The sequence below is a fragment of the Lichenostomus cassidix genome, chromosome 1 (genome assembly GCF_008360975.1).
Source record: "Lichenostomus cassidix isolate B80296 chromosome 1, HeHo_3.0, whole genome shotgun sequence".
Lineage (NCBI taxonomy): Eukaryota > Metazoa > Chordata > Aves > Passeriformes > Meliphagidae > Lichenostomus > Lichenostomus cassidix.
Window position 1 is genome coordinate 6,721,105 of NC_139479.1, and position 26,722 is coordinate 6,747,826.

Genomic DNA, 26,722 nt, shown 5'->3' on the forward strand with positions numbered 1-26,722 from the left:
TGAGGAAAAGCTGGGAGGGTTGTTCAGCCTGGAGAAGGAAAGGCTAAGGAGAGATTTATTGATGGGTAGAGATTCATGAAGGGAGGATACAGAGGACAGAGCCAGGCTCTTCTCAGGGGTGCCCAGTGACAGGACCAGAGGCAGTGGCACAAACTGAAACAGAGGAGGCTCTGCCTGAGCACCAGCAAACACTTTTTTTAACTGTGGGAGTGACCAGGCACTGGCACAGGTTGTCTAGGAAGGTTGTGGATTGTTGGAGATACTAAAAAGCTGCCTGGACACAGTCCTGGGCAATGGGGTCGTGGTGGCCCTGCTTGAGCAGAGGGGTTGGACCAGATCACCCCCACTGGTCCCTCAACCATTCTGTGATTCCACCCAGGCAGCTTCATAACTCTCTGATGGGTTGATGGACCTGGCAGCAGCTGAGCAGAATATTATTTGGGTTCCCCTCTGTCCCACATGCCATTGTTTCTCTGTGCTCCTTTGTGTGTGTGCAGATGAGCTTTTATCACATAACCTAATGTTTTTCTTTTTTAAAACCCTGTTTTGGTTTAATTATAGCATCCTTCTTGCTTAGCAAAGCAAAGTGTTTGAGAAAGAATTTTGCAGTAAAGCAAATTTGTTTGAAAAAGAAATTTAGGTTGGAGGGGTAAGAAAGGATATTCCTGCTCCAGTTATCCAAGAGTAGTAAGAAATGCTTGGAGCTTTTACCATTACAATAAGCCAAATGACAAAGGAGTGTTTCTTCACCCCTTTTGCAAAGCAAAGTCATAATTAAATTTATTTTTAAAGATCTGGAAATACACTTTTAAAAAGGTTTATTTTATAAAAACTCTGAAGTCTTCATTCTTAAACGTTGTTGTCTTTAATCTCTGCAGAATTCATGAGGTATGTCCAACTCCTGTTCTGAAAAACTAAAAGGCTTTTCAAAACACTTCTGTCTCTGTACACACTCTATATTCGTCTAACGAATCCTGATTCTTGCCAATAGTCCAGAAATAGGCTCTAGCTGTGCATGCTGGAATTCTGGCTGGTTACAAACACAGGCAAGATAATCAGCATCAGCTGTATGTCCAAATATTTTCTGTTTAGATGCTAGCTGTATTCTGTTCTGGTTTGTGCAATCAACAAAATTCAAAATTAATTGCAGCTGAGCTGCAGTTTCTGTTAATTCATTGATCCAAAGAGAACCTTTTTTTTTTACTCTTAAATGCTGGGGTTTGTTGTTTTGTGAATCTAAAAATATATGTCACTGTGATATGATAAATACTGACCCTTGTGTTCTAGGCTGCTTTTCATGTTTGAATGACAAACCTGTACGCTGCCATAGCAAAGCTCCTGTCTTTGGATTGTGTGGGTTTTGGTTGGGACAGTCTGCATCCTTTGCAAATCTTGCCTAAAATACTTCTTTTCCAAAAGCAAGATTAATGGTTTCTGATCCACAGATTCCTATTCTTTTGGAGTGACCAGAGTTTTCTGCTAAGTTTGGTAGGTACATCACAGTCTTGAGCAATTCTCCCATCAGTCAGCTACAAACATTCCTCTTGGACACTTTCTGCACATCCTGGTATTTTTATGGGATTGGACATGAACATGGTTTTGAGCTACAGGCAGTGGAAATTTGCAAAAGTCAAGACATTTTAGCAAACCTTAATGGACCCCCTAAATAATAGATTGGGTGTGAGAGTTACAGAGTTGAAAATTTGGGCCATATTTTTCATCTCTAGTGTGTATATGTCAGTACATTCATAATAAAGTGAACACATGCAGCATAATGCTCCTATCGTCTAACTGGTCTTCCAGCTGAAAAATTCAACATGGAAAAAATGGTAAAGCTTAGGACTAGTGACAAAGTGCCATACTCTATACTGCAGTTGTAGAAACTGCACACTGATTTCCATGGAAATTTTCATTCTAACATCTGCATCAGCAAATACTTATGAGTAATACATGAAATATGTACAAGTTGAGAGATCTCCATAGTGTGTCATTATGTGGGAGAGTGTTTGGTCCAGTTGTACACAGTGCCAAGCAATGGCTGTTTTCTAGAGTAAGAGTTGCTTCAGAAAGAAAAAAAGACCCTATTTGTAATCTTTTTGAATTAGTAAATCTTTGGAAAAAAGACAAAAGTATTATGAGAAACAATTAGGTCAACTTGATATGAAGGCAAATGGAAATACTCATGTTTGGAAGCTATTTTGTAAAACATATCTTGGTTAGCATACACAGTGGAATACTGGAGCTTTTCAGCTTCTCAGTCAAGAGAAGCATGTACATTTAAATAAATCTAAGACCTGAAAGTCCCAAGGAGAACTTGTTTCTTCAAGACTTTCTACATTTTATCTGCTGTTCGAGTTTTACCATTTCTACCATTAGTTTTCTTTTGTATATTACTTGTTTTAATAGAGTGAAAGAAGGTAGGTATGAGCAATGGATTACTGTCTATACAGTTACATTTAAGGTAAAAGTCCACTTAGTAAAAACTTCAGTGAACATATTTTATATGAATTAAGTTTTATCTTTACTACTGCATTGATTTTTCTTCTAGTTCTGTGTTTTAAAACTGCTACATGTATAATCAGTAGCTTTAGGAGAGAGACCTGTGTTGGACAGCTCTGTGTGTTACTGCAGTCTGAGCACTTTCTGCATGGCATTTTCCAGCTCCAAGTCATTTATTTTAATCATGACACTTATCAGGGACAGTTTACTCACACTGAATATATTGTATGTATTTGATTTCCTAATATGAATCCAGCCAACAAATACATACAGTGACAGTGAGTAAACTGGCAGTGTAAGTAAAATCACTGTGATCTATGATTGGTTTACTTAAAATCTATGACACAGATTTTCATGGGAGGTTGCTTTTTAAGGTCACTTCGTATATGAGTAAGATTTATGGTGTGTTTCTTGGCTGGGGAAGGGAGTTTATTCTATGTATTTATTTTGCCCAAAATATTCAGTGGTCAATTTTTTTTGTTTTTTGAAGTTGCTGTAGAAGGAAAAGCCCAATTGCAAGTGAGACTGATGCTAAAAAGTAATGTTTTGTTGTTTCAGAGTGTCTTAGCATTTGTTAAGGCAGTTTAATAAGAATTTAATTTTAATACTTTATGTAACTAAAAAATTACTTTACAGATACATTCTAAGTTCCATGGAAAGTTCCTAGCAGAGTCAGCAATATAAACCCCAAGCTTCTTGATTTCCTCTAGAAGGCTAACTAAATAAAGTGAGATTTAAAAAATACAGTTTTATCTACTGTGACAGAACCAGTTATTGTAGATTTCTTAATGTCTGTCACTTTTAACCTTGCCTGTGATATAGTGACAATTTACAATTGCAGGTCTTACTAAAAATATTGCCTTAGTTTATAGCATTGTAAATAGTGAAAATTACTTACGCAATACTACATTGTCTGTTCCAAGTAGATTCTTTTCCTTTGCCAAATCAAATTAGGATTTGAATCCAAGTTGCCACCACAAAAATGTTTATTACAACACGTGTGTGTTACACCTCACTGTTTTCAGGTCTGGACAGGTTATCACTGCCGTGTCCTCTTCTGTCCTCTCTGTTCTCTTTGAAAAGCTGTTCCAACCTGGAGCCTGTGTTCCCAGCACGGGGCTGGACAAGTAGGGCTGACGTGTTTGCAAAGAAGCTTTTCATCTCTGGTGTTGCAGTTCTGCAAGAAGCAATCTTTGTGCTGCAGACTGATAGGGCACCCACCATCCCACCTCTCAAAAGCTGATCTGATTGAGGGGAAAACCAGTAAAGGAGCTAGGATTCTCTGGAAATGTAGGATGCCAACATCTAGGACTGTTAGATGCCACTTACCGTCTGTGCAGTGTGTGGGTGAGTATCACTGCTTTGCATCTCCTCCCCATTCCCCTCAGTAGGACTGAGATGGTTGAACAGATCCTGGCTGCTGAAGGGAAAAGGAAAGCCTTGTTCCTTCATTCCAGGTTCCTTACTCTGCAGTCCTGTTGCTTCCTTTGTTTTGGCTTTGGTACTTTTTACCTTTGGACTGATTTATTTTAACTCAAGTTGGAAGAGAAAGGGAATAGTGGACTTGCACCCTAAGTCTCCTAGTCATTACTGTCTTGATTGTCTTGCTTCCTTTTTTAAATGCACCTTACTTAGAAACCTGTTAGGGTTGAAGAGGAATTACTTCATTAAGGGGAAAATACAAGCAAACATAGTCTGAGTTCATTCAGTTGAGAATTTTGATATTCCCTTTAGAGGAAGATAATTCTGTATGCTGTGTGTTATTCTAAAATCCAAGATAAATTGATGTGAGATGCTCAGAAAACAGAAGAGATTTTTACTTCTTCTGAGGGCTACCAGTGACTCTGTTTAAGACAGAAATGCAGTCTGGGGTTGGAGTCGGGACTAGTGAAGTAACTCTTGTAAAGAGCCATGGTTGCTACCTCAGTTCTTTCCAAAATAGCTCATAGACATTGTTCTGGGGAGGTTTTTGCCTTAAACTGCAAGTAACGTAGCAGAGAAAGTGCTTGCACAAGGTAACACTGACAATGGAGTGAGAGGAGAAAGCCTCAAACCTTATCAAAGCTGCTATACTTATCTGTGTTCCTGTCTTCTTGGTAGGACTGGTCAGCAAATAAATACCAATTAAAGATTTGAAAATATGCATTTAATTCTGGAAATTGTCTGGACTACCAGGCTTTGTTGCCACCAGTTTTCTAATCTTGGTCATGTCCTGTTTTATTGGTGTGGTTTGTCTGTGTATGATTAACTCCTCTTACTCTGTATTACTGAAGGTGCTCATTCAGCTCCTTTTGTGTCATCATCCTCTCTTTCCCCTATCACCTATCCAAATGAAGAGTTTACTAGTTTGGGGGGAATTTCAGTCAATTTAATTCGTTGTCACTTAGCAGACTTTTAATTACTGATTCTGGTATTGAAACAAACACATACAAGCTTAGGCCAAACATTCCTTGCCTCCCCCTCCCTGGTCTCCATCCCACTGGCCACACGTTGGCTTTTTCACTCCTGTGTGAAGATGTGGTCATTTGCTGATGCAGGGCAGTTTTGTTCATTGCTGATCCCTTTGTGTTCTATAAACAAAAGAGAGTCTTCTCCCTTAGTTCTGTTGTATTTAGTACCTACTGAGGAATTATGACAGCAACAGTCAAAGCTATTCACAGCTTCAGGGCATGTTAATCTGAGTTGCAAATGCTGGTCTGAGGACTGAGGGTGCTTACATGTGCCGAGATCTCTGGAGTTAAATAATATCAAAATATCTATTCTGTTTTTTTTTTTCTTTTTATAAAAATAAGATACATTTTGAAGCCTTTTTAATTTTCTGTCTCCCTTATACTAATAACTACTGCAAGAAAAATTGGTTTCTTCAAAGTTATAAACCCTGACGGGGAGAGATGGTCTCTTTCTAAAATATTGTCTCTTGTGGGTTAGTATTTAGAAATGTTATATTGCAGAACAGAGCTTTAGAGCTGGTCATGCTGTGGTGACTGTTTGCTGATAGGAAGGCAGGTTCATATCCTGAATCAAATCTGTATCCTCATGTGGCATTGCAGTAACTTGATTTACCCTTGCTCTCAGCACTGCACTTCACTATCAGCTTTGCCTCTTGCAAACTGATTGCTGGATTTGCCCAAGAGAGGTAGCTTTACTGAAGAATGTTGTGTCAGGTGAAGAGGATTCTGCAATCCTTTGTTTGTCTGAATTTGTGTTTACTCTTCTAAATAACAAGCCTTGGATCTTCAGTACCTGTACATGCTTTGTTGCCTCAGTTTGAATCTACCTTTGTAATTGTCCTGGTTTGTCCACTGGCCCCAAACTGAAATTAATTACAGTTGGTCTGGTTCTGAGGTTACTTGTAGCAATAAGAACTGATAAATGTGGGGGCACTGGCTTTGCTGAGACAATGCCAGTTTCAGGATTTGCTTCATATGTCTCCGAATATTCTGCCCTTCTGTATCAGCTGGCACAAAATTTGAGTTTTGCATCACCCTGCTCTTGACCCACTTATGTTTTGGAGGTGCTGGGTGGCACTAGTGCAGTTTTGTTTTGTTCTTCTTGTAGTTAATGAGGGGAAGGTAGGAGTTTCTTACCTTGCCAAGTGAACCAGATTCTGGCTTTGTATCCCTACGGATTGAACTTTCCACTGCAGTTGTCTGAGACTGTGAAAGCCTAAAGAATCATTCCTTCCATAGTTGGATGGAGCCTGTCTGGCAGCAGATAGTCTTGTCGTGTTAGTAGTAAGTTAATTGGTGTTCACTTTAACATTTTAATACAGGAAAAGCTGAACAGACTGAAAAAGTGCTCAACTCCTAACAGCACATAGATTTTAAGGGCTACAGTGATGTAATACTTAATTTTCTTTGCAATATGATATGTGTTGTTAATTGTTTGTGTCAATGCACATCTTGGTAGCTGTTGGTTCTCTGAATCTCTCTGTGTTTGTTCCTAAATTACTGAGATGTAAATTGTCATTTTCATCTGGTCTGGAGGCTTTTGCACAAAGGCTGACCCAGAAAAGTGTTCTGAGGTCTGGTAGTTGGCTTTGGTGGGTTCATTCTCTCTACCTGATTATTTTTCAAAAAGGATGGTGTGTTTCAGGCATCAGGGCTCAAGAAAACTTGTTTAAACAAGCCAGCTCTGTTCTAGGTCTTGCCCAAGCCTCCTGTCTAAGCAGGGCTTTGTTGGATCCTGTTGCAAGTCCGTGGTTCCAAAGATCTTCAAAGATGATAAAAAGTGAATGTGTTTTTTACCCTTTCATCTGATGCTGTCCTGATAAGTAATTTCAGTGTCCAAGCCCATTCTCCAACAGATTTTTAACCATTCAAAGAGTGATCAAACTTCATCTCAAAGATCAGTTATTGCTGAAGGTTTTGTAACTTGTAGTATCAGGTGAGTGCAGTGAACATGTGTTGTAGTAATGAGAGATATCTGTATATAAGAAAAAGAAAAGAAATTGTAACTTTTAAAATTAAAAACTGAAGCTTTTGTAAATTTTCTTAAAAGTTTTTTTTTGTGCTTATTAATTAGACTATGTGTAAATAATAGAGTTGTATCTCAAAATCCTTTTCCCAACTGGAGATGATGAATCAGATTTCATGACTACCACCAGCAGGCTACTGGTTTTATATATATTTTTCTTATATGAATCTTAATCAGTATTTTAAAGATAAATTTGCAGTTATAAAACAACAAAATAAAGAAAATAGTCTGTAGGAGAAATGGTTGTTACATTTGTGCAGTATTTAGATTTATACAGTTTTCATTAACATCCATTATAACTGTCCTCAAAGTTTACTTTGGTGTATAACTTCTGATGCATGCATTTTGGCAAAACTCTTAAAAATGGATTATAACAGATGTGTTGTCTGCTTTCATCATTCTTTCATTCCAGTATTCATTGCTGGCAGCACACAGCACTTTTGTGTCTGTGATTGTCCTTGAGTTGGTATAAGTATCACTTGAATAATATTGCTTGTGGTAACAAAAGGCTTAAATGGATTCTAGTTTCATGATTTTCTGTGGCATTTGGGAAACAAAAGAAGAAAGACAGTTGAATTTAATTTAATGAATTTTCTGGAATGCTGGAAAGTTCAAAGCTTTAGGCTCAGGTTCAATGCTAAAGGTTCAAAGTTGTAAAAGGTGTGTTGAGCTTTAATTATTCTTTTTTCAACTGAGAATGTTTTGCTGCAATTTAGTCTGTTTTTAAATCCTACTTACCTAGGAATTATGAATAGGCTATCCAAACTGACCGTAATATGTAGTATATATAAAACAAAGGACATATATAAATGGTATTAATTTCTCTGTGCTCTGAGGGCATTTTATTTCCCTAATTAGTTGTTCAGGAATGAAGATTTATGCAAGAGGATGATTTAAGCAGCCAAGTCTTGCTTTTCCATGGTAAATGGAGACTGAGGTACTTTAGCTAATATGAAAAAAGAGATGCAATAATACAGGTACAGTTAGAAAACATTTGAATGTACAAAACATGTGCAGTGTGCTTTTATTATCTGTCAAGGTTTGTGAGCTCTACCTTAGCACCAATCCAGAGCTGACCCTTTGGAGAGTGTCAGCCCCATTTTCCTGGCACTCCCTTTCCGTGTTCATTGGCATTTCCACAGCTTGTGTTTAGCTGGGCTAATAAATTCTCAAGAATCAGGGTCTCTGTGACTTTGAAGTGACCTTGGAGCTAACTCAAGTCCATGTGACTTTGGAGCTAACTCAAGTCCATGGTTTATTAATCCAGGTATTGACTGGCAGAGACTCTTCTGTATCATCGTGCCCTGAAGCAGCAGAACTGCTAAGCATATACTTCATTTAAGCTCATAAATTCTGGTAGACCTGAGCTGACTTTTAATACTGTTGCTGATGCATATACAACCTGCATAAACGGTACAAAAATTTGCATGGATTTACAAATCTGAGTTTTTATATCAAAGCAGCAGGTGCATAACTCATCTCCTTTCTAGAGTGGAATGTACACCCCTCCCTGCCTTGCTTTCCTGTCTTCCTGCTGCAGCATTCTGGAAAAGGGAGAACTGGTTGTGCAGTGTGAGACACACAGAGCAGGTTGCTTCAGCAAAAGAGGTTTGTGAGGGGAGGGAGGTTGGGTTCAGAACTGTTCTTTGCTTCTTCCTTCAAGAAAGGGTGGAGAGAACACTTTGTGCAACTCCCTGTGCTTCAGATTATTTTCAGAATCCGGACAAGGCTGCATTCAGCCTCAGAGTCATGTGTTGTCATGTTAAGAGAGAGTTTTAATTTTTGTTGTGCAGACAGGAAAGGTGGGCTAAAGAATCTGTGGAGTGGGTCAGGGCCCTCTTAACTCAGCTGACTGATGTGTCACATTTTACATTTCCATGTACCCCATCATGTCTGTGATATTTTTTATCTTAGACAGATATTTAACTTGTGAAGAAAGGAAATGTGGGTTTCTTTTAACAAAAGAACCCTGTTAAAATATTCTTACAGTGCTCTTGTAAAGCTGTTTTGCGGAGAGGATGCAGATTATTACCAGTTATTCTATTCATGTGGACTTCTGAAGTATATATGAAGGATATATGCTTTAATAATTTCATTTTTGCAAGCTTATTGTTGCTCTTGCACTTTAGAGCAAGACAAATGGGCAGAATTTATAAAGGTTTTTTCTTACTCTAATGGATCATCATTTCAGATTTGGACACCAGTGAAAGAAATTTGAACAAATTCGAGTCAAACCTTTTAGCAACTGAGAAAGGTTCATTCAGTTTGAGAGGGTTTTATATGCAAGTACTTAAACAGTCTTTGCTCTGTCTAGCAGGAGGAGCAATCCATTATCCCCAGCTGGTTACTACAAGGCTTTATAGATCCATGTCAGTCCCTCAAAATACCCTGTGACAGTGAAGGAAATTGTTGTGATTCTTGCTGTTGGCATCACATGAAAGTTCAGAGGCAGTGGGAAACTCTCTCAAAAGTTAGTTAAAAAGCCACGCAGGTGTGCTGTTTCCAAGTCCAGTCTCCTACTTTGATACAATTTCCAAGTTCACAGATTTTTTTAGGTGACTGAACTGTTTCTAACTCAACTTTTGCTAAGTATGAATTTTAGGTATCTTTTGCTTACCACCAGGTAATAAAGAAGGAAAATGAAATGTTATTTGCTTAATGTTTGGGTGAGATTAAAGAAGAAAACTCTCTGTGTCTGTATTGGTGAAGAGAAATTGTCCTTAAAATAACATGAGAAGTGGGGGACTATTATGAAAGAAAATATTTCTCTGAGGATCTGTAAATGCTAGGACTTAATTCATAGGCAAAGTTGTCACTGGATTGGTTCTTTATGGGAATACGTTACCTCTGTCAGCTTGGTCTATTTCACAAAGGAAAACATGAGTGACAGTTTGTAAAGGTTTGCAGTATTTGCAGCCTGTTGTAAAATCAGAGACAAGTTAGGCAAGTTAAAACCTTACTCCTAGAGCTGTGACCAGAATGTTGCTAGGAACAGGTTTGAGCTCAGTTATACTACTTACATCATTAACATCTGATTTCTGTGGAATGAAAGGAGGGGAGTGTATTTTGGGAGCATTGGTTTCAGAGGCTTGGAGGTGTATTGCAGCTTTGCAAGCAGAAGAGGGAAAATGTGCTCCTTAAAAGCATTACAAACTTGGTATATAGAAGTACTTTATGGATGTTTGGTCAGCAGCAATGAGTCTAGTTAAAATTTTGTTGGTTTGTTGGTATGAAATCCTAAAAGTGCTGGTAAAAAACATATTCTGTAGAGAGTTTTCTTTAATGACTGAGTAAAACATGCACACTGGTTTTACAAAACTTGCTTTATAACATGCCAGTTAACAAAGAAAACAAAAAAAAATTATATGATTTTTGGTAAGAATTGTGAAGAGAAGCATGTGCAGAAGAGGAACAAACCAAAATTAAATTTTCTCATATCCTGGATTATTACTGCTTGAGAAGAATTTTCTGGTTCCTGAGATTGTTCTGTCACTGAACCAGAAAACAAGTTTTCCTAAGGTAGTTGTTTCCCAGCATTTGGAGATCACTCCAGTACAGGATTTCCAAGTAGAAGAGAATTAGCATAATTCTTACATTTGCTAGGTCTTTGTCTATTACTCAGGGTGCACTGTAGGTGCTGTTTGGCTGAGTTCCATGTGCTGTGCAGAGACTTTCAGAATTCAGCTGTCCCTCACAGCAGCATTTACTGCAGTTTGTAGTGTGTTACCTGAGAAAAACTGTAAAATAACCTGAGCTGCATGCCAGCTAAAACAGTCAGTCACTGAGCTATGTGGCACTGTAGAATTAGAGTCATTTTTAGATGCTGGTTTTGCTTGGGTTGTCTAGACTTGGGCAAAGTAGGTGATTTCCTTTCTAGCACTAGTGTGCAACTGGTTTTGTATTGGCTGTGCAGAGCCCAGCAGTTCAAGAGCAAAGAAACTTTGATCAAAGCAAACAAATACATTTTGTCTGTATGAGAAGCATCTTAGGCAGTCAGTTCCCTCCTCTGAGTGCCTTTGGGCTGTTCCTGCCTGTTAGTGTTCAGCAACAGAAGCAGTGCAATGGATTATTTAACCCTTCCTCGAGTAGGAGTTACAGACAGTTTGTCTAGACTAGCTGCATATGTTATGAATAGATTTCCTTTGTGTCTTTAAAATACCAGAGCTGCTACTGTAAAATTGAGATTCTTTCTTAATATCAAAAAGTGAATTTCCCTCTCATTACCTGGCTAAGTCACAGAAGAAAAGACATTTCAAACAAAAATAACCCCAACCTCCAAATGTTAGAATGATCAGGAAGAGAAATCACTTAATTTTTCAGGATCAACTAACATCCTTTTCTTGAAAATGTTTCACTGCCTCCAAGGGCACTTACTTGATTTAATGTCATTACATTTTAGCACATCAGTACTAAAAACTCATTTGAAGGACTGCAATGTCTATAACCTTTAGTTAACCTGATCAGCCTAAGTGAATTCTGGCCAAAAGATGTCAAATTTTGGTGTAAAAATGTTGTGCCAATCTAAGCGTAACATTGGTAATAATGCTTTTAGTACATTCTGAGATAATACATTGCCTGTATTGCCATGGCCAAAGGCTGGAGGGAACCATGAACACCCATACATACACACCCACCTGCAGCAAAAAAAAAAAAAAAAAAACCTCCAGAAACAAACAAATGTACAAAAAATGAAACAAAGAACCTCACTCTGGGTGATTAACCTTTAAAAAAGGAGAAACTCCAGTGATTTAAACTGAACTACGTGCAGGTTTTAGCTTTCTAAGGCTTTTTGCTGGACTTGGAAGCAATGAACACAGACTGTGTTACAGTTTGTTGGATTAAACAAAGAACATGTGGCTTATGTGAGCAAACTAAATGTATTCTGATTGTGTCATACAACTCCCAGTGTGTGCAGTGTAGTAGCATACTGGTGAGTGGCCATCATCTCTGAACAGCTCTGGTTAGAAGTAGAGCAGAGACCGGTCTTCCACAGAATTTGGATAAAAGGGCACTTAGCACTGAATGTACCTTAATTATATTAGAGTGGCATCTTTTCTTTGTTCTTCTACCTGAACTGTACTCGTCATTAATGAGATCAAGGGTATAAAAGTGGCCAAACACAAAGCTCTCTGCGCTGAATCAATTCAGGCTCCTTTTGTGTTCTGCTGCTGACTCCATGCAGAGCAAAGCAGGAGCTGCGTTGCCACCTAGTGAGAAATCTGCAGGGACTGTGGCCATGTGGAACTGCAAAAACAGGACACTGCAGGGGGAGGAAAGAAATACAACCTGATTTGCAAGTTCATTTCTCTTTAATTTGAGGTTCAGCTAAATATACAAAAATGTAAAAGTAAGGCAAGTTAGCGTTTCCTGGTAATACTGTGAAATCTGGTTTTCTGACTTCCTTACTTTTTGGGAGAAGGACAGCAATGCTACAGAGTGCTGAGATTTGACATATTGTCGAATGGTTTTTGCTGCTGTAATCTGGCCATTTGTTTCTATTGCTGGGCTGTCCACGCTGTTGTGCTCTGTTTGTTCAAGTTCCCAGGACTTGCCAGAACTCGTCTGGTGGAAAAACAGCTCCAAGGAGAGAGGGAAAAAGATTGTTTTCAATTGAGGTGGATCGATTCCTTGATTGTGTTTATGGTGTAGTTGCACAAACATTGCACCAGCGTGAAGGGAGGGATCAGGAGGGGAGAAGGAGCTGACAAAAGAGGGAACAATTGCTTTTGATGGGGTTGCTGCTTTTAAGTGTTAGTTTTCACTACAAGAAAACACGATCTGTGTAACTTTATGAAATCGCAGCCTTCCAGTTATTTCAGTAAAGGCCACTGTGACCGCACAGCTGGAGCTTTGCCAGTTCAGTGCTCCAGCCAGTGTGTGGCATTCTTTTATCAAATACACACCTTGTGGCCACTTGTTTCTCTGTTTTATTTTTGTTTGTTTTTAAAAGAAATTTCACGGCGTGTTCTGACAGATCTACTGCTGCACCTACCGTTCCCCATTGCTCTGTTGTAGAATTCATTGTATCACAAAGTGTTTAAAGTTGTGGTTTGCAGTGTAAACACCTGTGGTTTATGGTACTTGGGAAGGTGTTGGGTTTCAGGCTGTTACACAGTGCTGGGAAACAGGTGGGGAAGTGGGATTTAATCAATGGGGTTATCAATAATGAACTCGTTTTCATAACTTGATTGATCACAACTTGAGAGTCAATGACTATTTTCAATTTCCTTTCATTAATTATTGAAAACAGTGCAACATTAGGAGAAAAGTGTTTCAGATTTTACAGCAGAGGTTGAACAATGTCTTCAGCAACAATTCCATTTCTGTTTGGAAGGCCAAGCTCGTGAAAGAGAGAATCCTCCTTACTACTTTTTAAACTAATTTATGGAGTTTTCAGCCCTACTTCTGATTATGTTCCTTCTTGAGTTTGTGAAGCACTTCAGAAACTGCTACTTTGCCACAGAAAAAACTACTAAAAGCATTTTGAAAGACATATTGTGCATCTAATTAAAAAACAATAATAATCCACCAGGTGTTGCTTTCACATTCCTATATTTCCTCTTTTCTTTCCCTGTTCCCCTACCTCTCTGAACCTGCTATTGAGTATAAACCAAGAGGACACAGAATATGGAAAGTCTTAGATGAGAGATAGCTAATCTTTGTTCTTCCTTGAAATATATTAGATTTTTTTTCAATATGGTGGGTGCTTTGTAAAAAGTTGCTAAGAATTATCATTTAATTAAATGAAATTGGTTTAGATTATCTGCAGTAGGCAGCTGTTAAATACTCTTTTGGGTGTTCTTAAACATTTTTATTAGTTCAAGTTGATTCATTTCCCAAAATATGCCATCTTATTTATGAAGTATTGCTTATTTGCATATTTGCCAGGAAAAGTGAGGAAGTGAATAAAAAGGAAGGTAGAGTTGCTTTCATGGACACAATCATGCAAACCAACTTACACTGTCTGTCAGGTGATTCTGGACAAGTCTGGTGGATGCATCAGAAGTTGAGAGAAAAGTGGGATTTTTTCATGCCCAGTTTCATGTTCGTCATAGCTGACAGAGTATAAATTGAGGAAGGAAAATTGCCTTGTAAGTCTCCCAAGACACCCAGCTCCAGTTAAAAAGACATTAATAGGTTTATATTTGTGTCCAAATACTGAGAAAGACTAGAGTAGCAAATGAAAGCTATTTAGAATTTAGCCAATATCTACAAAGTCTTACTCCACAAAGTAAAGATTTCCATAGGTTTCTGCATGGGGATCTCAAAAAGGGAAATATTAGCTGTAACTGCATTTCGTTGTTCTTGCCTCGTGTCAACATTTTGTTTCCAAACACTACAGTAGCATTAAAAGATCCTGACAGGAGATGGATTATCTCACATTGGCACTGCACTTGTTGATTACCATGGTGTTTTTATCAAGTGCCACTCATAGCTCTATGCATTAGTTTCTTTTTGGTGGATGTTTCAAGCATGTTAGCTAAGGTACAGACTGATTATGCAACACAGATTTGGTGACAGTGGAGACACTTACCAGGGAAAGGTGTGTATTTGTGTTTTGCAACATCCTAAACAGTTCTAAACGTTGCTTTTCCCAGCCTTATTTGCTTTCTCCTTCCATATATATTTTCCTTCTTTTAAGCTGACTTCTATATTTGAGGTTGCTCATGAGCCATTTCCCATGCTAAAACTGCAAAACACTGAGCCAGTGGAGACAAAAATTTATTTATTTATTTTTTTAACTGAGTTAGCACTGCCATGGTTTGGTGTGTGGTGTGACAAGCTCCAGGCTGCTGCACAGTGGAACAGAGGCCAGGAATGTGCGTGGGATGAAGGGGGAAACAGCCAGCAGTTAAATCAGCTTGGCTGCCGTGGAGCCTCAGCCACCCCAAAGTGTGTGGGAGGAGAGGCAGGAAAGCTTTTAGTGCTTGTTGAGGCAACGAGTCATTAACTGGTCGGATGTATCTGTGTGATGAGGAGTCACTCACATGTCCCAGGGAGACAGCCAGTGCTGTTTTAATTAAGGGAAAGGGGAATACACTCTAGTGGAAGAAAAGAAAAAATGAAAGGAACAAATCTTTGGGGCAGAAACATTGCTGTGGTTCTGTAGTACAGGAGTTTGACTGCCAATGTCAATACAGGATGTTCCCACCTCCAGCTGCTCGTTCCTGTTGCAGTGTGTTGGCTGCACTGAGAGCTTTAATAACTTCCCTGGTGTATTATTAGAATAATAAAGCCTAGAAGTAATTTTCACAGAGCACCAAGAGTGGCCAAAGAGAGGAGATAGGGACATTTTTTAAGCCAGTGTTTTGCTGGAAGTTCACCTGGCTTAGGAAGTGTGACCCCAGGTACTGTGTGATTGGTTAAACTGGAGTTTGGTGGTGTTCAGAATGTTCCATGTGGCTGTTACAGGAACAGGTAATAGATGTGTAATGTCTACTGCAGAAAGGGAATTAGACCTGGATTAAATGTAACTGGCACATTTCTGGTGTGGGAGAGTTCAGGGACAGCTTCTGTGGGACGAGACTCAGGGCTACAGGTTCCCAGACAGCTCCAGTGGGCCAAAATTGAGCCCATCAGCCTTGTGTGTGGTGCTTCTGTGAAGATATATTTAAGGAGGGGTAGGAAACACTGGAGCAAAGTGTAGGTAGAGTGGAACAAAAAGAAGGACCAGCAAGGTCAGGGAAGGAGATGGCAGGGCAGATAGAGGACTCTTGCTGGGGCAGCAGAGGGGAAGCACTGCAGTGTTCTGAGCATCATCCTCACCCCTGCATCCCTCACAGCCGGGGCTGGAGGGAAGGAGTGAAGCTGAGCCTGTCAAAGAGGGGAAGATATTTCTTGGTTTCACGTCTATCTTCTTGATTCCCTCTACCCAAATCATTAAGTACTTGTTTTAATTGGCAGTAAATAAGTTAATTTCATCAAGGCTGTTTTGCTGATAATAGTAGCTGATAAGCAATCTCCCTGTCTTTATCTCAACCTATGAGGTTTTTTGTTCTTGTTGTATTTTCTACCCCTGCCCAGCTGAATTGAACATCTAGCAAAGGCTAATTGAACATCTAGCAAAGGCTAATCCACAGGACAAAACCCAGTGTGTTTGTAGGGTGAAACAGCTGGGGCTGAGATCTCAGTGTGTGCCTTGTCTGTGCTTCAGGTGATGCATCAGGCACATTTCCAAGGCACACAGTTCAGTTTAGCTGCCTCTGAAAGAATCCCATTTGGAGTGATCAGGAGCTTCTCCATGAAGCTCACCAAAGGATGGGTGGTGAGAATGACATAACCAAGTGGACAAAACATTGATTTCCTTTTAACTCAGTAATACCACATCCATTTAAATTATGTATAATCATGTTCTTGCTGTACAAATGTATAGAAGCAAGAGCTTCTGTACAAATGCATTTTAAGCAAGAGCCTTACTGATGCAGATACTTCCTTTCAAAATACTGTTGTACACAAGCTGTGGCTGGAGAACTAATCCTTTAAAGGACTGAACCTGGAAAATCGGAATGGTGTACGTATAAAATTGAATTGTGTATACATAAAAATGACATGTGTCTTCCATCTTGCTAAGAAGCTTGGAGCTGTCTGTCCCCAAAAAAGATGAGGCTGCTACTGTCTGTGCATATCACTTTTAAGGTTATGAAATGGTGCTATAATGCAGGCTGCTAGAGAACATCTAATTCTTTTTTCCATGAACATACTTTGAAAATATGTTCAGTATGTTTGAGATGTTTTAAAACCTTGGATATCAGATTTTGAAAGAAATTAGGTGTTTGCCAGAATTGTCGGAGTAGTGTAGGATATTAGGTGTTTAACTCCCATGGGAATTTTAAGTGATACTCATGTTTTATGTTTTCTCTCAAAGACTGATATATCTTTCTATGCGATTATTTAGAGCAGTTACCTTTTTTAGTGCTTCCAGTACTTCACTTTCAGTATCACTATCCTCACATGAGGCTGCATTTTCTCCATGTGGTGGTTATGGCTGGGAATTCCCTTTTCCATCTTTGAACTTCTCTTCTTTGTTACCAAAGTCTGAACTTTCAAGCCGTCTTAACAACTTTAGTGCCTCTCTAAATAATTAGCAGGTGTAAAATGGAAACTTTATATGTCTCCAGTTGCTAAAAAACTGTCAGAGTTTTGTAAACAGACTGAAATTCTGAAACATTTATTGGTAACAGTTGTGTGAAAGGATAGCTTGTAAATGATTTTCAAATTATGATGTAAAGTATCAGCCTGTGTGCTAAACAAGTTAAATGGAACACCACGTCTTTTCCCCTATTTTTGGTTTGACAATACCTTTCATACAGCTGGCAGAGAAACCTTTAAAGTTTGTGCTTTTAAAACTTACAGTTCTATTATCGCTGTTGTCAATTATATTTAATTTTGAAAAAAAGTGCTGACAGGGAAGCCTTAAAGAATGAACCAGAAAGTAATTTCTTCAAACATGTCAAGAAGAGAAAAATGACTAGATGAAGGGTTCAGAAAGGATTCAAACGAATAGTCCAGCAAGTAAAAGGTGACAGTTTGGTTTAGATTCCAAGACCTTGTCTTGCCTGAGGCTATGTCCTTTCAGCTAAATTTTGTTTACAAGTGAAGAAGACTATTGTAAATATGGGGTATAAAACCATTAGTAAATGACACATCACCTCTTGCTGCTTAAAGCTAACTCACTCCATTGGCAGATTCTAAAGTTGTCCTGAATCTTTTGTAGGTGTTTGGAATATGAAAGGCTTATTTTGATATGTGTCTGGGACCTTTATTACTGCACAGCATGGCTCAAATACTCAGCAGAGGTTTAGAAAACTTAACAGGAGGTAGGAAATAGTTTATACAATGTTATGGTCAATGTAGCAGCAGAGTGATGCTACAGATAATATGGTGGCTCACAAGATAATAATTGGATTTTTCTTAGGAAATCCTTAAATCACCTGTTGCAACCAGACATCTGCTTGGATTTATGTTGCATTCAGAACTGGAACCATATCTGTGGGTACTTGGGATTTTATTTACCTCTTGAACCTGTGGAGGTGAAATTTAATTCAGTCTGGTAAAAGCATTTGATAAAGGATTGAATAGATGCTGATGTCATTTTCTTAAGTGAAATCTGAAATATATTTGTCATTTCTGCCTTTTCTCCTCCCTCCCCTTTCCTATTTACTGGTTTTAAACATGAAATATTTTGACCTTTGTGTCATGGTCAAAATGTGCTTCAGAATCCATCATCTCTTTTCTGCCCTGTGGCTTTGTTGGATCAGTGTGCTATGTACTTGTCTGTCTCTTTATACCTAGTTTTCTTTTTCTTAATAAGCCTACTGTTGAACAAGTCCCTGCTGTGTTTAAAATAGGACTTTGTTCTGCCCTTAGCCCCAAGACCCCTCAGTCGTACAAAACCTTGTTCTGTAACTTCTTTTCATTTGTTTTCGTGTTTGGAGATTTTATTTTCCACTTTGTTTCTCCTTCCTCTTGTGCTGGTGCTCTGTCTGTGAGCAATTGTTGCACTCATCCAATATTACACAGAGGAATGAGGGAAATGGCAGCACATACTTTCTTCCTTTCAGTTCTACTTCCCTTCAAATAAAGCCCACAAAATATAATAAAGGAAGCAACCAAAATAAACTATTTTGAACACAATTTTTGCCTGTAAATAAAGCAGAACTTTTCTGTAATTTCCTGTTGGATGTTTCCACTTTGCTTTCCACCTGAAATAGGTATCAGATACCACGGTGAAGTGTGATAGTTTTGAAGTTGTTATAAAGTAAGAGACAAAATATAAGCAGCTTGTTGTCTGAAGATCATAGACATTCACAGAATCACATAGTTTGTTATTCTCTTCCACTCATTGCTCCTTGGTGTGAACCTCTCTGCCTGGAAAAGGGGTGGTAACTATTTAATGTGAAATCATTGCCTAATGTGATGGAAATACAGTGTGGCTTTAGTAGTTACACGGCATTAAGGTGGTGTAAGAATTGATACTGTGAGTATTTTCCATAGTGAAAGACATGCTGCTGTTTTCTTAGGTTGTAGAATTTCATCCACATAAATAGATGGCAAAAAAGGGCAAATTTCACATTAATTTCTTTATCAAAATTTCTTGTGCATCAGTGAATGATACTTCTGTTTGCTGTTCTGCTTGTACTTCCTAAGGTGTCATTACATAATGGTTTATAAAGGGTTGCTCTGGTATTTTGCTTTTAGATTATATTTGCAATGTTTTGAGGGAGGGAACACATAATGCAGGTGAAAGTTCTGGTAACAAAATTTGCACTTTGTGAATCTGAACATTTTTCTTGGATTGAATTTCTGTCATTTCCAAACTCTCAGCTTTTCTTTTGAATTTATAGGTGGCTGAAAGATCCGAAGGCTAGCATAAATCTGAGTCAGCTGTTAAATGTTTCACATGAAAGAGTGTTCATCTGGCTGCTTGCATTTTTCAATATTATTGATTCATGCTAAGAATGTAAGAGGGCACATGTGAAAAAGTGCATTTTAAATTTCTTTCTGGTGTTGTGCAATAATATGGTGAATATTCTCAAACCAAGAAATAATATTTTTATTTCTCTGTAAATGCATATATAGGTCATTCTAGAACAATGACCAATTGTATGGAAAGAGAATAGAAAAGTAAAATTCAGAATTCAGACTGATAATTTCCTTGTCAAATTATCATCAAAGATATTCATTCAAGATTTTGCTATTCTTTCTAGAATACAAGTAGATAAGTTAAAAGAAAAAAGGTTTAAGGATGATAAAATAACAAAAGTACCAAATTGTTTCAACAAAGAAGGAAAATTAATTCAGTGTGGTTTGGTTTTTTACATTTCTTTATCTGCAGAAGGATTGATTTGTGATCAGAAGTAACAGTGTTGTATAAAACAAAATTTCCCAAGCTTTGAGAGGTTTCAGAGTGGTTTCTGCTCTTCTTTTAGTTGCAACTTTTCTGCTTTACTCACTCTTCTCTAGAGCACAGATGCAAACTAATACATGCTGATTAAAATTTGTGCTAGTGTGATTTCGTATACTGGGATTTAAAAATAAATACTATTAAATAAGTAAACTGCAAGAAACTTAAGCATAAGAAAACCACTTCTTAGGAGGGCAGTCAGGTATCAGTGGAGGTTTCCTGGGCAGGTTGTGGAATTTCCACACTTGGACATGTTCAGAGCCCAGCTGGGTGCGGGTCTGGGCAATCTGCTCTAGTTCACCTTGCTTTGAGCAGAGGAATCAGAGGAGAGACCTCCAGTTATTAATAGTTTTGTAGTGCTCTGAAAGAGCCTGTCTTCTGCATTTGGACATAATTCTGTCGTTTCATTGAATATTTGGGATGAAAATCTCGGTATAGTCACCAAATGTACATTAAAGGAACTTATTTCTGTAGAGTTCTTCAGACTATGACCAAAGAGATCTTTTATTAATATGTGAATTCAGGAATCTGTTAAGTTTTGAGAGCTATGTGAGTATTTTAATTAAGCATAATTAAATACCATCTTGCCAGTGTTCTTTATAAAGATTAATTAATTTATTAGAAATTTCAATTGTTTCCGTCTTTCCAAACCTTGTGTTCTGAACAGCTTGACTATATAGCTTATCTACAACTACTTTCTTATCTTCCACAGATCTGAAGAGAGAAGCCAGTATTTGTCACATGCTGAAGCATCCTCACATTGTTGAACTGTTGGAGACATACAGCTCAGATGGAATGCTTTATATGGTCTTCGAGTTGTAAGTTTCTCTCCTTGAATTTACCTTTCTGCATTGTCATTTGCTAAATAAAACCCTGAAAGTGTGTCTTCTCACGCCTGCAGGTTTTGTAGCTCAGAGGTCTTGAGTGCTTTGAAAATTTTTATTTATGGCAAGTACAGGTTGTCCCAAATAAAAATAAGAGTTGTCCCACTGTCTAAGTGGTGAACACCAGGGCTTGCTAAGACAGGCATGATCTTTATTGATGGCCGCAGGGTACAAGAGAACAAGTTGAAAATCTGCTGGTAGACATCATCTCTGGGTAACTGGGGATATTCTACTCCAGTAGTGAAGTTTGGCTTATTTTATTCCACACTGTTGATTCTTTAGCAGTGTTTTTCTAGTATTAGATAAAAAAGTAAAGTTACTGGTTTATTTAAGTATTCTTGTAAGTCAGTTTACCTGTACACAGTATATGGAAAGAGGCCTTTGTCTAAAAGATCTGTTTTGGAAGTTTGAATGTAAGAGTTTAGTTGGAAGGGTGAACAAAACATGGCTTTTCAGCAATGGACAGGCATTTTTAATCAACATCAAGAAACAAAAAAGGGGGGCAGCCCCAAAATCACCACATTGTTTCTTTGAAAAAATTATTAGTCCCTCCTGAGTTAGGTTTTAGCTAAATGAAGAGCACACATCCAGACATGTCGAATGGTCATTTGTGCATGTTCTGTTCTCAATCTTTTTTCTCTCTGCCTAGCAGCTCTTCTTCTTGTGCTCCCCATAGATTCATTCCTAGTGCATGGGGGCATATGTATTTGTGCCTCTTAAATTTCTCTGATCTTCCTGCATTGTGTTTTCTGATGCATTTGAGGTGCTCATGTTGGAATAACCACATCATGCCAGTGTGTTAGGTCAAATTGGCTTGTCCACTAGAGCCAAGAATTTGATTTGAGATGTCCACTTAAAAAATAATTCTCACATGTTTTACCATTGAGGTAGTGGAAAAGCCAGTGGTAACAGCAAAAAAATTAGGTAAAGCAGAAAATTGTTGTTTGCAGATCTTCTGCTTTTTTAGATGAGTTTATAAACTTAGGGTTTTGTAAAATAATTGTTCTGTGCTTTCTACTCTGTACATTTTGATTCAATACTGACTTTGCTTTTTTTTTTTTGTAAATCCCAAAGCATGGACCAAGGGACTTTAATTACCCTATTATGAAATAATTATGTACACCTTGGGGAGACATACTCTGATAATTAACAAGATTTTCAAAAGGAAAAAAGGGTTTGCTTCTATTTTTACCGTACTGGTAGCTCAGAAATATGAGACAAAAGCAGTAATTATTTTTTAATGACAAGCCTATTATAATTTATGTTTGTACACATAAAAAGCAAGTCTGAGCAATTAGAATTACTACGCGAATTCTGCACCTGACTTCAGGCCACATGAAAGAAGGAATTACAAAGCTAAATTATTTAAGGGGTAATCATTGTTAATCATATGTATGTCCATGTCTCCTTTGTACACAAAATTCATCAGTCTTTTGTAGAAAAGATAGAAAATGAGGCTGTAGGAACACCTGTGCTCAAAATGTGGCAGGGAAAGGAAAAGCTGTGTGAAGAATGTGTTGTGCTGGAGGGGATACCTTGGTAAAGTGATTCAGCAGCAGGTGTTTGCTGTGGAATAAAACTGCATTGTCTGAGTGTGTTACTGGCACTCTACATAATTGTGACCCTAAAAACAAGCTTGGAGCTAGCAGAGAACCAAAGAATGAGGACCAAATTAGCATCAAAGGCAAAGGGATCAATAACCAGTCGGAGATCAAATATGGAGAATCATGTAATTTAGAAACAATGAACAAGAATTTGTTTCGGTTTTTATGTAGAAATGTCTGAAAAGTCTGGTAAAGAACCATGCGGGATGGAATGATTTCCACTACACAACACAGACATGGGAACATCTGCAGAGATTACGAGACTTTTTCCCCCCTGCGTGCTACTGAAGGGTGAAGGCAAGCTGCCCTTTTCTTCCTGATGCCTCATCCTGTCCTCTGCTGAGGAGAATGAGGACAGAAGAGCAGACAGCAAATGTTTGTTTGCTGGACATTTTCAAACACGTTCCCGGCTTGAAGCAGAGGGAAGAAGAAAAGAGAAGTGAGCAGCTGACCAGAATCATGGAATGTTTGTGGCTGGAAGGGACCTCTGCCCATGTGTTATGATCCCATGAAAGAGATGCCTCTGCCCCAATGAAGGTGCAAATGAAAGCACATGATGACAGTGTACAGATTTGATTTCACATGGATTTTATTTAAGAAGAAAGGAGAGGTAGAGAGCTAGAAAGAAATAGGAATGAGGTCTCAGAGAGAGAGTTCAGAAGATAATCAGTTGGAAGTAGATGATCTTTAAGGCCCTTCCCTTCATTCTGTGGTTCTAGATACGTAGATGTGTATTTTAATTTGATATTCTTATTTACTACTACTATTTCATTTTCATCTTAGTCTTTGTCTTCTCCTTCTTCTTCTTCTTTACTACTGCTACTATTTCTTCATCTTAGTTCTTATTTTTCTTACTACTGTTTTTCATACTCCATTTCTTACTATTATTCCCACTATTATTACTTCTTAATCTTCTTGTTCTTTTAATTCTTGTTCAACTTACTCTTCTTATTCGTATTATTCTTATTATTTACTACTATTAGTTCTTCCTCTTCATCATCTTCTTCTTCATTTACTACTATTACTATGATTTTTTTTCTTCTTCATCTTCTTATTCTCATTCTTACTGTTATTCAACTTACTATTCTTTTTGTTACTCATTTTCTTCGTGTTTACTAGTATTATTTCTTCATCATCTTCTTACTCTTATTCCTATTCCTCTTATTATTCTATTTTGGGGGGGTAATTTCTTTTGGGGGGTGAGGTTTTTGGGGTTTGTTTTCTTACTACTACAGTTTCCTAAACCAAACTCTGACTGTCACGGAAGAACAGTTTGTGCAGCAGTCCTGCTCAGCCTGGCTGGACACAGCAGGCACAGGCAGCCCGTGTGGCTCCCTCAGGACAGCAGGCAGGCTCTGGCCAGTGGCACTGCAGGGCTGGCCTGGCACTGGCAGCAGGGCTACTCGTCCAGCTGAGGCCTCAGGCAGGGGCAGCGGAACAGGCTGAGCAGAGCTGCAGCGCTGCCTGAAGCGGGACAGGGGCTTCTGAGGGACAGCTGGCTGCTGCCCGAGGGCCTGGGCTCCCTGCTGGGGAGCTGAGGGGCTGGGGGAGCACCAGGGGCTGTGGAGCTCCTGCAGGAACTGGGGATACTTGGGGTTCACCCAGATGGTATGGATGGTGATCTGTTGCCAGTCCTCCTGTGGCTCCTCTTTGCTGTCATCTCTGGCTTGGGACAATGGTGGCTCTGGTCTGATTTCCCCTTCAGAGAGCTCCCAGTCACTGGAGATTCCCCCTAGGGAAAGCTCTTGGTCGCTGTCATCTTCTTGGGACAGCACTGGCTCCAGTCTAACTTCACCTTCAGAGAGCTCCCACTCACTAGAGAGTCTCCCTCGGGAAAGCACTTTGTCACTACAATCTTCTTCTTGAGCCAATGCTGGCTCTAGTGTGACGTCTCCTTCTGAGAGCTCCTGGTCACTCGAGAGTCCCCCTAGGGAAAGCACTTGGCTGCCATCTTCTTGGAAAAGCTCTTTGTCTGTCTCATCTTCCCACAGGAAGGGCTCTTGGTCCATGGAGTGTTCCCAGTTTCCCTTATCCACAGCCAAGTCCCACTCCACACTCTGGGGCCCTGGCAGTTCTGCCCCCTCGGCTGCCACCCTCGCCCACTGCTCCCTGAGGGCTTCCAGCTGGGGAGCTGAGGGGCCTGGGGGGCAGCAGGGGCTGTGCAGGGCAGGGCCCTGGCTCTGTGCCCCAGCTGGGGGCAAGGAGGCCACTGCATTGGCACTTCAGGGGCTGCAAGGCCCTGGGCTCCAGAGAGCTGCTCTCTGGCCCCATCCCAGCTCCCTCTGGCCCCATCCCATCTCCCTCCAGCCCCATCCCAGCTCCCTCTGGCCCCTCTCCCTCCATCACTGCCCATCACCTGGGGCCTCATGCACAGTCCTGGCTGCTCCATGGCAAGGGGACAGTTGGGCATCGCCTTCTCCATGAGCATGTCCATGTTTTTCTGACTGCTGCAGAGGCTCTCAGGGAGCTCTCCTGGCACCAGGCACCACAGGGCTCTGTGCTCCTTATATAGCTTGGTGGGCTCTGCCATGTCACAAAGGCCTCTGGGCACCACAATGTCCTGCATCGCAAAGAGCCCTGACACAAGGCGCCTGTGTCACAAAGGGCTACACCTGACATCCCTTCAACAGCCAAAGGCACTGGAACTGGCATGGAACATGAAAATTAAAGCAGGCCCAGCACATTAAATGCATGGAATAACCAAACCTAAAACTTTGTGCCATTACTTGCCTGTAAATGATACATCGATCCACTACTGTTTCATAGGCTTTGAGCTGCATGGAGCAGCTGCTAGGAGCACCCTGAATATCTTGATAAATCTGTCGATATAAAAAAAGTGCAAGTTAAAGAAGCACAGGTAGTATGTACCTGGTAACAACAATATTATACTGCTTAGGAAAATTTTACAGCTTGTGCCCAATTTTGGAAAATTTTTTTTAAGGAAACATTAAAAAAATCAAGTCATGTTTCATGGAAACACTGATGAACAGTTGCAGTGAGGTTTAACACCAAAACATGAGCCCTGTTTTTAACCCCTTATTCATACACAAGCTCAAGCATGCTCCAGAGTGGGGCCAAATGTCATGTTGCCAGTAGGCTGCACTAAACCATGTAATGCTTCTGTAATAAACTGCAGTGAAGCAGTTGGTTGTAATAGATGATGTGCATGTGTAAAGTACGAAGCAGATCCTGTCCCAGAGAGTCTTACTGCTAAGGTAAAAATATTATTTTAAAAGTATTTAGGTGTTACTGCATCATCAATGAGAGGGGATGTGCCTCTGCAAAGTTATTTCCCTCACACACACCCCAGCTGCACCCCTAGAAGGGTAAAGGACTCTTTACTCTGATGGAAATTATCCCTTGGAGGCTCTAGAGACACCTAATATCTGAAAAAGGCCAGCTTTGCTCTCTATAGTACAGTTGCAATTTCCTGTCCCATTCTTGGTGTTATTTGCTGGCAGCTCTATAGAATCATAGGGTCATTTAGGTTGGAAAAGACCTTGTAAGATCATCAAAGTCCAACTGTTAACCCAGCACTGCCAAGTCCACCACTAAGCCATGTCCCTATACTCCACATCTGCACATCTTTTAAATAACCCCAGGGATGGTGACTCCAGCATTAACCTGGACATCCTGTTCTCATGCTTGACAACCCTTTCAGTGAAGAAATTTTTCCTACTATGTAATGTAAACATCCCCGGCACAGCTTGAGGCCGTTTTGCCTTTTCTGATTGCTTTTGTTACCTGAGAGAAGACCTGGCTGCAACCTACCAACACCAACCTGGCTACAACCTCCTTTCAGGCATTTGTAGAGACTGATGAGGTCCCTCTGAGCTGCCTGGTTTTAAACAGAATATGGTTTTCTCTTTTGTATGCAAGTATCACTTTATATTCTATTGCTTTAGATGTTTTTTCCTAATGATAATTCATTTTTATCAGTGAGAATACTTTGAGAAGGGTTGGCTACTTGAAATATTTGTAAAAGAAAGCAAATACTCATTTCGTAGGGCCTGAAAACTACTAAACTAAGATTTTAGACTTACAAGTACATTATTTGCAGTTTGTCCTCAGTATAATCAAAGCGTGTGGACTGAGATTACTTTCATGCTGAAGAGCTCAATACAGGAACAGTGAGTGGATTGCAGATACCTTAATATCTGGTCATTTGCAGAATATTGTCTCACTGCTATACATAGGTGGATTTGTTTTTCTTAGTGCATTCTGAGAGAGATTTCTCTCTTGGGACATTAGAAGAACTGATCTGTTTAGATTTAGCAGTTAGGATGTATGTAATAGTTGTATACATATAGTTTTGCCATTTAATGTAGCTAACATGTAGAAATGCTTTAGGTTTG

The 26,722-nt window shown here is 39.4% G+C and overlaps 1 protein-coding gene across 10 annotated transcripts in view; it reads left to right on the top strand.

The window, feature by feature from the left end:
- The window catches only part of CASK (calcium/calmodulin dependent serine protein kinase), a 188,276-nt gene that overhangs the window by 57,908 nt on the left and 103,646 nt on the right, over positions 1 to 26,722 (top strand). For all 10 annotated transcript variants that reach the window (XM_085048768.1, XM_085048777.1, XM_085048794.1 and 7 more), the window contains exon 3: positions 20,592 to 20,697. In XM_085048768.1, the coding sequence (XP_084904894.1) occupies positions 20,592 to 20,697 (106 nt within the window). The remainder of the gene's footprint in view (positions 1 to 20,591; positions 20,698 to 26,722) is intronic.